Below are 12,121 nucleotides of genomic sequence, written 5' to 3' on the forward strand. Positions count from 1 at the left end.
CTATCCACATTGACGCAAATGGTGGGTATTCATCGTTTCTGATGGCTGAGTAATATTCTATTGTATATATAGACCACATCTTCTTTATCCATTCATCTTTCGATGGACACCGAGGCTCCTTCCACAGTTTGCCTATTGTGGACATGGCTGCTATAAACACTGGGGTGCAGGTGTGTCGGTTTTTCACTGCATCCGTATCTTTGGGGTAAATCCCCAGCAGTGCAATTGCTGGGTCGTAGGGTAGCTCTATTTTTAACTCTTTGTGGAACTTCCACACAGTTTTCCAGAGGGGCTGTACCAGTTCACATTCCCACCAACAGTGCAAGAGGGTTCCTCTTTCTCCACATCCTCTCCAACATTTGTTGTTTCCTGTCTTGTTCATTTTCCCCATTCTCACTGGGGTGAGGTGGTATCTCATTGTGGTTTTGGTTTGTAATTCCCTGATAGCAAGTGATGTGGAGCATTTTCTCATGTGCTTGTTGGCTACGTGTATGTCTTCTCTGGTGAGATTTCTGTTCATGTCTTTTGCCCATTTCATGATTGGATTGTTTGTGTCTTTGCTGTTGAGTTTAACAAGTTCTTTATAGATCTTGTATACTAGCCCTTTATCTGATATGTCACTTGCAAATATCTTCTCCCATTCTCTAGGTAGTCTTTTAGTTTTGTTGACAGTTTTCTTTTGCTGTGCAGTTTCTTTTGCTTCTTATCTTGATGAAGTCCTAATAGTTCATTTTTGCTTTTGTTTCCCTTGCCTTCATAGATGATCTTGCAAGAAGTTCCTGTTGCCTGTATTCTCCTCTAGGATTTTGATGGATTCTTGTCTCACATTTAGAGCTTTCATCCATTTTGAGTTTATCTCTGTGTATGGTGTAAGAGAATGGTCTAGTTTCATTCTTCTGCACATGGCTGTCCACAATTTTCCCAGCACCATTTATTGAAGACACTGTCCTTTTTTCCAGTGGATAGTCTTTCCTGCTCTGTTGAATATTAGTTGCCCATAGAGTTGAGGGCCCATTCCTGGGTTCTCTATTCTGTTCCACTGATCTATGTGTCTGTTTTTGTGCCAGTACCACACTGTCTTGATGATCACAGCTCTGTAGTACAACTTGAAATCTGGCATTGTGATGCCCCCGGCCGTGGTTTTCTTTTTCAATATTCCGCTGGCTATTTGGGGTCTTTTCTGATTCCACACAAATCTTAAGATGATTTGTTCCAACTCTCTGAAGAAAGTCCATGGTATTTTGGTAGGGATTGCATTGAATGTGTAAATTGCCCTGGGTAGCACTGACGTTTTCACAATATTAGTTATTCCAATCCATGAGCATGGGATATTTTTCCATTTCCATGTGTGTCTTCCTCAGTTTCTTTCAGAAGTGTTCTGTAGTTTTTAGGGTATAGATCCTTTACGTCTTTGGCTAGGTTTATTCCTAGGTACCTTATGCTTTTGGGTGCAATTGTAAATGGGATTGATTCCTTAATTTCCCTTTCCTCAGTCTCATTGTTAGTGTATAGAAATGCCACTGATTCCTGGGCGTTGATTTTGTTTCCTGCCATGCTGCTGAATTGCTGATGAGTTCTAGCAATCTTGGGGTGGAGTCTTGGGTTTTCTATGTACAGTATCATGTCATCTGCAAAGAGGGAGAGTTTGACCTCTTCTTTGCCAATTTGAATGCCTTTTATTTCTTTTTGTTGTCTGATTGCTGAGGCTAGGACTACTAGTACCATGTTGAATAGCAGTGGTGAGAGTGGACATCCCTGTCGTGTACCTGATCTTAGGGGAAAGGCTCCTAGTGTTTCCCCACTGAGAATGATATTTGCTGTGGGCTTTTCGTAGATGGCTTTTAAGATGCTGAGAAATGTTCCCTCTCTCCCTACACTCTGAAGAGTTTTGATCAGGAATGGATGCTGTATTTTGTCAAATGCTTTCTCTGCATCTATTGAGAGGATCATAGTCTTGTTTTTTCTCTTGTTGATATGATCAATCACGTTGATTGCTTTACGAGTGTTGAACCAGCCTTGCATCCCGGGGATAAATCCCACTTGGTCATGGTGAATAATCTTCTTAATGTACTGTTGGATCCTATTGGCTAGTATCTTGTTGAGAATTTTTGCATCTGTGTTCATCAGGGAGATTGGTGTGTAATTCTCCTTTTTGGTGGGGTCTTCGTCTGGTTTTGGAATTAAGGTGATGCTGACCTCATAAAGCGAGTTTGGAAGTATTCCGTCCCTTTGTATCTTTCAGCACAGCTTTAGTAGAATAGGTATTGTTTCTTCTTTAAACGTTTGATAGAATTCCCCTGGGAAGCCATCTGGCCCTGGACTTTTGTGTCTTGAGAGGTTTTTGGTGACTGCTTCAATTTCCTCCCTGGTTATTGATTGGCCTGTTCAGGTTTTCTAGTTCTTCCTGTTCCAGGTTTGGTAGTTTGTGGTTTTCCAGAAATGCGTCCATTTCTTCTAGATTGCCTAATTTATTGGCATATAGCTGCTCATAATATGTTTTTAAAATTGTGTATATTTCCTTGCTATTGGTAGTGATCTCTCCTCTTTCATTTATTATTTTATTAATTTGGATCTTTTTTATTTTTAATAAGGCTGGGCTAATGGTTGTTTATCTATCTCATTAATTCTTTCAAAGAACCAACTCCTGGTTTTGTTGATCTGTTCTACAGTTCCTCTGGTCTCTGTTTCATTGAGTTCTGCTCGAATCTTTATTATCTCTCTTCTTCGACTTGGTGTAGGTTTTATTTGCTGTTCTTTCTCCAGTTCCTTTAGGTGCGAGGTTTGCTTGTGTATTTGAGTTTTTTTCCAGTTTTTTGACGGATGCTTGTATTGCAATGTGTTTGCCTCTTAGGACTGTTTTTGCCATATCCCAAGGATTTTGAACGGTTGCATCTTCATTTTCATTAGTTTCCATTAATCTATTTAATTCTCTAATTTCCTGGTTGACCCTTTCATCTTTTAGCAGGATGCTCTTTAACCTCCTCGTGTTATAGTTTCTTCCAAAATCTTGTGATTGAGTTCTAGTTTCAAAGCATTGTGGTCTGAATATATGCAGGGGACAATCCCAATCTTTGGACAATCCCAATCTTTGGTATTGGTTGAGACCTGATTTGTGACCCAGTATGTGGTCTATTCTGGAGAAAGTTCCATGTGCACTTGAGAAGAATGCATTTAGTTGTGTTCAGATGGAAAGTTCAGTATATATCAGTGAAATCTATCTGGTCCAGTGTATCATTTAAAGCTCTTGTTTCTTTGATGACGTTGTACTTAGATTATCTGTCAATTGCAGAAAGTGCCATGTTGAAGTCTCCTACTAATAGTGTATTGTTATCTAAATATGTCTTTACTTTCGTTATTAATTGATATACTCGGCAGCTCCCACATTAGGGGCATAAATATTCATGATATGTCTTCTTGGATAGACCCTTTATGATATAGTGTCCCTCTTCATCTCTTACTACAGTCTTTGGGATAAACTTTAATTTATCTGATATGAGGATTGCTACCCCAGCTTTCTTTTGAGGACCATTTGAATGATAAATGGTTCTCCAACCTTTCATTGTCAGGCTGTAGGTGTCCTTAGGTCTAAAATGAGTTTCTTGTAGACAGCAAATAGACGAGTCTTGCTTTTTTATCCAGTCTGAAACCCTGAATCTTTTGATGGGATCATTTAGCCCATTCACATTCAGAGTTACTATTGAAAGATAATGAATTTAGTGTCATCATGATACCTATTCAGTCCCTGTTTTTGTGGATTGTTTCTTTGAGCTTCCTCTTTCTTTACAGGATCCCCCTTAATATTTCTTGCAGAGCTGGTTTGGTGGTCACATATTCTTTCAGTTTCTGCCTATCTTGTTAGCTCTTTATCTCTTCTTCTATTCTGAATGAGAGCCTTGTTGGATATAATATTCTTGGCTGCATGTTCTCATTTAGTACCCTGAATATATCCTGCCAGCCCTTTCTTACCTGCCAGATCTCTGTGGAAAGGTCTGCTATTAATCTAATATTTCTCCCCATGTAAGTTAGGAATCTCTTTGTCTCTTGCTGCTTTAATGTTGCAAGATTCATTATTAAATGTTGAGGTGTTGAACGGTTTTTATTGATTTTGGGGGGGACCTCTCCATCTCCTGGATCTGAATGCCTGTTTCCCTCCCCAGATTAGGTAAGTTCTCAGCTATGATTTGTTCAAATATGCTTTCTGGCCCTTTGTTCCTCTTGGCGCTCTCTGGAACCCCAATTATACGTAGATTTTTCCTTCTGAGGCTATCATTTATTTCCCTTAAGCTTTCCTCATGGTCTTTTAATTGTTTTTCTCTTTTTTCCACAGCTTCCTTCCTTGCCATCAACTTGTCTTCTATGTTGCTCACTCTTTCTTCTACCTCATTAAAACCCTCGTCGTGAGGACCTTCAGTTTGGATTGCATCTCATTTAATTGATTTTTAATTTCGGCCTGATCTAAATTCTGCAGTAATGAAGTCTCTTGATTCCTTTATGCTTTTTTTTCCAGAGCCACCAGTAGCTTTATAATTGTGTTTCTGAATTGGCTTTCTGACATCGAATTGTAATCTAAATTCTGTAACTCTGTGGCAGAGAGTACTGGTTAATTCTTTTGTGGTGAATTCTTCTTTCTCGTCATTTTGCTCAGTGCAGATTGGCTGTTTGAGCGGGCTGAGTCAAGAATATCAACCACCACCTAAGTAAACTTCACCCTAGATGATTCTGCGGAGGTCAGAGCCCAGAAATTGAAAACGAAGATCAGAACGAAATATAACAAAAGGATCACTGAAGTGAAAAACAAATTTTAAAACAAAGTAGAAAAAAATAAAAGGCCAAGAATCCCTAAGAAGAAAAAAAAAGAAAAAAAAAAGTGGGGGCGCTGGGAGATGGTGGTGATGAAGTTGTAGTGGAGGAAGAATGTAGTCTACCTGAGGATCCTAGAGGGTGATCCTCTTGGTTCTGAGTATAAGTTCTGTATGTTAGAAGATGCTCAGTCCCAGATTTATAGAAACCAGAAATACTTGTAGAAAGCCCCAACATTGACCATCAAGACGTAAATGAGATAAAAGAGGGGGGCAGAATGGAAATGAAGAATCTCACAGAATGAACCAGCATGGTGTACCAGTTGGTTCTGGGTGCATGCTGGTCATGTTTTAGAAGGTATTAACTAACTCCAATTTCAGGGGTCTCTCACAACCACTCTCAGGTTTGATAATTTGCTAGCACTCACAGAACTTCCTGAAAACTGTTATACTCATGAAAGGATTGTAGAGTACAGGGAAAGGATGGAGTTTACAGTCAGCCAAAGGAGGAAACACATTGGGTGAAGTCCAGGAAGGTTCCAGATGTGGAGCTTCTGGTGTCCTTTCCTTGTGAAGTCAGTGCATTACTCTCCCCCCATCAAAGTGTGCCAGTATATATTGCTAACCAGGGAAGCTTGCTTAAGATTTGGTGTCCAGAGTTTTTATTGAGGCTTGGTTATGTAGGCATGACTAAGTGATTGATTGCAGACATGATTGAACTCAGTCTCAATGAAACTGACCCAGAACCCAATAAGTTATATTGTTGGTGTGACTAGGGTGCCAGCCCTGACTCTAGAACTATTAGATGTGGCCAGCCCCACCCTAAGATTGGGTGTGGCCAGGACTCCCCATAACCAAGAGTGCCTCAGTCATGTATGAGAGATTACCTCCCAGAAGTTGAGGACAAAGTCACACTTCTCTTTGGATGTGGCCAGAATCTTTATTACACTGAACGATGGAAGCCGCTGATGGAAATGTGGAGGAGGCATATGCAAGTGGAAGTTCAACATGATTATCTGTTGAAGATAACAAAGTTAGAAAAATCATAAAAATACAGTAAAAGATAAGCTAGGTGAAAATACCCAAAAGAATTGAATGACCTGGTGTAATTTAAAATCTAGAGATTTGGCCACTAAAATTTGAGGAGCCTCTTGAAAGGAGACCAAAATGAAAATAAGAATTAGATATATATGGAGAAGAAAACTGTATATATGGAGAAGAAAACTGTAAGAGAGATTAGGATGTTTGATATAATTAATGGATTATAATTCATTAAGTACTTTTACTTACTTTGGATACCACTAGCTAAGTGGTATAGTCAGGGTAGTGTTAATGTGTTTTCCCAGAAAGTACTGATCTTAGAGGTTTTTAGTGATTTGTGTTAGATTACAGAGAAAGTTGGGGCAGAACTGGAAAGAGAATTGTCTCCTGACTTTTGGATTAAGTAGTTTTGCCTTAAGTACTTTTTCTGAATCATAAAACGATTCTTTTTGGTCCCTAGTTAACAGGAGGTCTGACTCCATTCCTTGGACTTTCGAGTTCTTCTTGAGGACTCAGCTGGTCTTTCTTTGAACTCCAGCTCATGATGGCTATTCCATGGTGAATGTACTCACTAAACTGCTAAACAATTATTTTTAAGGGACAAATGCAAATTGACAGACCTTTAGGTTTTCAAAATGTTTTAAAATAAAATTGCATAACACTCAACAGTATAGGTTCTGATGAACAACGTTTGGATGCCATAGCAATAACTAAAGTGGGGTAAAGTGACTGGGGCTTTCCTATAGAGTACTACAATTTAGAGAGTTCAATTTTCTTTTTGAAAGTAATAAAAATTGTGTCATTTGAAAATTGTTTACATATGTATGTTATCAAATATATGTGTTTACTATTAGAGAAATAATTGATATTAGCATTTAATTAGTAGAAATAGTAATTGAAAATAGGCTTCCCTGCACTCATGCCCATAGTGCCTTTTATTTCTAAGGTACTTCTGAAAGTCTTAGTTGCTGTTATGGACATATGGGCGAAGGAGTCGGGGATGGAAGAGAGAGGGCACAGCTATCTGCTGGTTTTTATGGGAGGCTAGCCCCATTTGAAGAGCATTTGGTGCCCTCTAAATCCTTGTAGGTTTGACAAGAAGCTGTTATGTCATTCAGTGCAGGGACGCTGAGAAGTTGCAAGATGTCCTTGGGTATCAGTCCCTGGTCCCTGTGGACACTGATGTTAGCTCACACCACTAAATGGCACTGTGTGTGTGTGTGTATGTGTGTGTGGTGAGGAAGAGGGTTAGGTGGTCAGGAAAGGAAGGAATCTTGAGTTGATAAGGACTTTTCTGTACTCTTAGACTCATTGGTCATCTCATCCAGTCCTCACAACAGTCTTGCAAGTTTAATGGGGGTACTCTTTTCACAGATGGGAAAAGAAGGCTCAGACATACATCTAATGTCACAACAAAAAGTGGTGGGTTGTACCAAAGGCTTATTAGTTGGTTGCTGGCATAGTTTGAGAACATTCCCTTGTGACAGTGTGTTTTGTGGCATGCTAAAAGGGGTGTGTGCAGAAAAGGGGGACTGCGACTACATAAGGTTGTGCAGTGTTATGTTAGGCACCTTTATTGCAGAACTTTTCAGAGCCTTTAAAATACTCATGTGCATTGTGAAGCTTTGAAGAGGGACATAAAATGTGTTGTGGCCCATATTCCTCTCCCAGCCTCAGGATGGCCTCTAGAAAGTGGCATGTAATATCCAACTGTTTGTGGAGCTTCACTGGTGGGTGAGGTTGCTTTCCACGGTGATGCCACAGATGAGCTGTTGTGAACACGGTAGGGGCTTCCATGTGCCGTTCAGTGGTAACACGGCGCTTGGAGCCAGAAATGGAAAGCATGGTTACCTGTGGAGACTCTCCCACTCGTCATCAGGACAGAAACTGCTCTTGAAAGAACCAGTCGTCTTTCTTTGATGTTACTCTTCTTTGGGACTTAGTCCCAGGCCTTCTGCTATCCTGACTCTGCGTGCATTGTTTGCACATTGAATGAGCGAGTTGGGAAAATCCTTAGGTGCAAGTGACAGAACACCTAACTAATTGAGCTCCACAGATTCTGAAATCTGGGGACTGGCCGTTGCAGGCCCTGATAGCAGTCTAATGATACCAGGAGGCACTTTAACCTCTTTCTTTTCTTTTCTGAACCATATTGGCCATTTATCCTCAGGCCGTTTGACTGCACAATGGCTGTCACAGCTTTAGGCAAACACAATTGAAGACAGAAATAGGTGTTTGGGTAGGTTTGGTCTTCTCTCAGATGGCTCTGTCCATTTTTTAATCCCCAAAGGAAAATATTTCCTAATGACCCTCTTTTGTCTCTTTAGTTGGAATAGGGTTATGTGACCACCCCTAACTGTAGGGGAGGCATCTGAGAACAACGCATTATCATCTCTGTGGCTAGGCAGTGTTAATCTGTTGGTAAGGGGTGGTGGTGGTGGGGGGGGGGGCGGGGGGGAGACTGGGAGGCTGTCGGGTGGTGCTTGCCTTGTCTGCCTTGTTATTATCTAAGACTTCATTTGGCAAGTGTGCTGATGAAACCCTCTTTTGCCTGAATCTTCCAAACAGATTATTCCAGAATTCTTCGTGAATTCACTCAGGGGCCAACCTTGGCTTGTCCTTGCTGCATTCTTCCCATCTCTATTCTGTCTGCAGGCCCCATGGATTCTTTCTCCCTACCTGCAAGTGCCCTTGTGTTGCCCTGTCTGTGTCTGTTGCATTCTCTCTCCTTTTTCTCTCATCAACCCCTTCTTACTGCTAGCAATCCATTTTTTTCTCTAAACGTTTAACATTATATTTTATTTTATTTTATTTTAATTAATTTACTTATTTTTAAGATTTTACTTATTTATTCATGAGAGACACAGAAAGAGAGGCACAGACACAGGCAGAGGGAGAAACAGGCTCCATGCAGGGAGCCCGACTTGACCCCGGGTCTCCAGGATCACACCTTGGGCTGAAGGCAACGCTAAACCGCTGAGCCACCCGGGCTGCCCTATATTTTATTTTATTTTTTAAAAAATGTTTTTTTATTTATTTGAGAGAGAGAGGGAGGGAGAGAAAGAAAGCACCAATAGGGAGGGAGAAGAGGGGCTTAGGGAGAAGTATACTCCCTGCTGAGCAGGGAGGCTAGTGCAGGGCTCAGTGCCAGGACTCTGGGATCATGACCTGAGCCAAAGGCAGACACTTAACCAACTGAGCCACCCAGGTGGCCCTAACATTTTATTTTTAATATTAGACTATGAATTGATTTTTTTCTCTTGATATACAGTTCTTTGATTTTTAAACACAAGTATGTATTCCCATAATCACTGTAATTGGGTTACATAGCAATGCTATCTTCCCAAAAAACTCTGTGTGTTATTCTTCTATAGTTAACCCCTCCCCCATCCATAATTCCTGGCAACCACTGATCTATTCACCATCTTTACATTTTTTCTTTTTGAGAATGTCACATAAAAGGAATAATATGGAATGTAACCTTTTGAGATTGGCTTCTTTCATTCACATAGTAATACCTTTGAAATTCATTCAAGTGTGTATGAATAGGAATAGTTTATTTCTTTTTGAGTAGTATTTCTTACTCTTAGTATAAACAGTGGTTTAGTTTATTTACTTGTTGAAGGACACCTGGGTTCTTTGCAGTTTTTGCCTATTATGGGTAAAGTTGTTACAAACATATCTGTATAGAATCTCCCCACCGCCAGTTTTTAGAAAAATAAACATAATATTTATCACTTCAACTATTTTTAAGTGTACGATGCAGTCGTATTAAATGTACTCATATTGTTGTGCAACCATCTCCAGAACTCTTCATCTTGCAAATCTGAAACTCTACTCATTACACAACAACTTCCTATTTCTCCACCCGCCCCATCCTCTGGCAGCCACCATTCTACTTTCTATGATTTTGATTATGCTAATAAGTGGAATCATATAATACTTTTTTTTTTTTTTGTGATGGGCTTATGTATAGTTTTTTTTGTGAACATAAGCCTTCACTTCTCCAGGATAAATGTCCAGTGCAGATGCTGAAATTTCTGATAGTTGCACCTTTAATTTCTTAAGAAACTGCTAACCTTTTCCAGAGTGGCTGTAGCATTTTCTATTCCCACTAGCAATGTTATAGGTCCAGCTGTCTGCAGAGTTTGAATTAAATTTCTGGAGAGTTGACTCTGGTGACTATTGAGTTAGATATTTACCCTTAGAGTATTCATCATTGGCTATTTTGGAAAATAGGAACTACCACTCCTGTATTCATTAATGTGGATTGGGGTAGAAGTGGAGAGAAGATTGAGTTCTCACAAAAGTAGGGTAGGATAGAAAACCCTGTAGGAGTCCACTGCAGAAGTGTCCAAACCTGTGTGCATACCAGGATTCATCAGAGGAGCTCTTAATCCACACATTCATAGGTTTCATACAGAACTACTGAATTGGAATCTGTATATTTAACAGGGGTTCAAGAGAGTTTTAAGCACTCTCTCAATTCCCACATCAGTTGGAAATTGTATTTTAAAGTCTATAGTATTTCCAGAATGTACAAGTTTTAGAAGCATATCTTGTACTGTATAACAAATGAAAAGTTTTCCAAGCTCTTTTCTTTTCCACTTACTTCTTTTTTTTATTTTTTATTTTTTATTTTTTATTTTTTTTTTTATTTATGATAGTCACACACAGATAGAGAGAGAGAGACAGAGACACAGGCAGAGGGAGAAGCAGGCTCCATGCACCGGGAGCCCGACGTGGGACTCGATCCCGGGTCTCCAGGATCGCGCCCTGGGCCAAAGGCAGGCGCCAAACCACTGTGCCACCCAGGGATCCCCTTTTCCACTTACTTCTATCCTTGACCCTATATTTATATTTTTGTCCCCTCCCCATGCTTGATTCTATTTCTAATTTTCTCTGAAAATTTCAGAGAAATTTTCAGGCAGACACTAAACCAATTTAAAGGCAGACACTTAACCAACTGAGCCACCCAGGTGGCCCTAACAACTAGGGGGAACCAGGTTCCCCCTCCCCCCCAGTTCTCCTCCCTGCTCTTCTTTTTTCATGTGTCTTCTGATAAGTTATTGATTGCTCTTTTCTCTCTTCTCTTTGGGTCCTGCAATTGTAACTTTCTAAGTTCCCTCTTCCTCCATCTTATAAATTGTTTACTCCTCATCATCCAGGGCTCATAACAAATTATATTTATCCTATTTGGACAGATAGGTCTGAGTCTCTCCCCCAGATCATACTTACTCTTTAATGTCAGGAGTAGAAAGCATCTATCAGGGTTCGGTGGAGGAAACTTTAAATTTTATGTTCAAAGACAAGTTTCTTAAGGATCATTCTTATCAGTCTTTTTTTTCTTCTCGTATAGGGAAGAAGAGGAACGTTTAAGAAATAAAATTCGAGCTGATCACGAGAAGGCCCTGGAGGAAGCAAAAGAAAAATTAAAAAAGTCGAGAGAGGAAATTCGAGCGGAAATTCAGACAGAGAAAAATAAGGTAGTCCAAGAGATGAAGACAAAAGAGAAGAAGCCACTGCCACCAGTCCCTATACCAAATCTAATAGGAATAAATGGTGGAGACCCAGAAGATAATGACATACGAAAGAAAAGGGAAAAAATTAAAGAGGTAATAAAACTAAGATTTATGGTATGGAATGGTTATGGTATTTGACTGGATTCAGATACATATATGCATTTGTATCGTCTATGGTGTTGTACTTTGTTCTTGTTTTCGGGTCATGATTGTAGTTCAGATTCCAAGTTGGAAATAAGGGCTAGAATTCTCCTTTTTAATATGGATTATAATATAATTATTGGACACTTAAGATTCTGATATAGTGTTGTTTCGATCACATTATACCACTCTATGTCAAGGGAGCTTTTGATATGCAACATCTTATAAATAATGTAGAATAGATCTGTAAATAATTTATCATTGAATAAAAAAATTTCTGAAGTGTTTAGTTACAAGGGACTATGCTAGATACTATGCACATCTCATAAACATACCTCTGAAGAGTTAACATTCTATCTGCCATCTTTTATTTTTTTAATTTTTTTTTAAAGATTTATTTATTTACTCAGAGAGAGAGAAAAGCAGAGACACAGGCAGAGACAGAAGCAGGCTCCATGCAGGAAGCCCGATGTGGGACTCGATCCCGGGTCTCCAGGATCACACCCCAGGCCGCAGTAGGCACCAAACCGCTGCACCACCGGGGCTGCCCTCTGCCATCTTTTTAAAGTACAGATCATGGAACCCCTCAACCATACCATACTGCAGATTCCTTTCAAA

At 39.8% G+C, this 12,121-nt stretch overlaps 1 protein-coding gene across 7 annotated transcripts in view; it reads left to right on the forward strand.

Annotated features, from left to right (window-relative positions):
• The window catches only part of MAN1A2 (mannosidase alpha class 1A member 2), a 213,141-nt gene that overhangs the window by 32,685 nt on the left and 168,335 nt on the right, over positions 1 to 12,121 (forward strand). For all 7 annotated transcript variants that reach the window (XR_003139521.3, XR_003139522.3, XM_025453390.3 and 4 more), the window contains exon 2: positions 11,200 to 11,455. Coding sequence is in view for 5 of the 7 variants with exons in the window: in XM_025453390.3 (XP_025309175.1) it covers positions 11,200 to 11,455 (256 nt within the window). In the remaining 2 variants the exon portion in view is untranslated. The remainder of the gene's footprint in view (positions 1 to 11,199; positions 11,456 to 12,121) is intronic.

Source organism: Canis lupus, chromosome 17 (assembly GCF_003254725.2).
Source record: "Canis lupus dingo isolate Sandy chromosome 17, ASM325472v2, whole genome shotgun sequence".
NCBI lineage: Eukaryota > Metazoa > Chordata > Mammalia > Carnivora > Canidae > Canis > Canis lupus.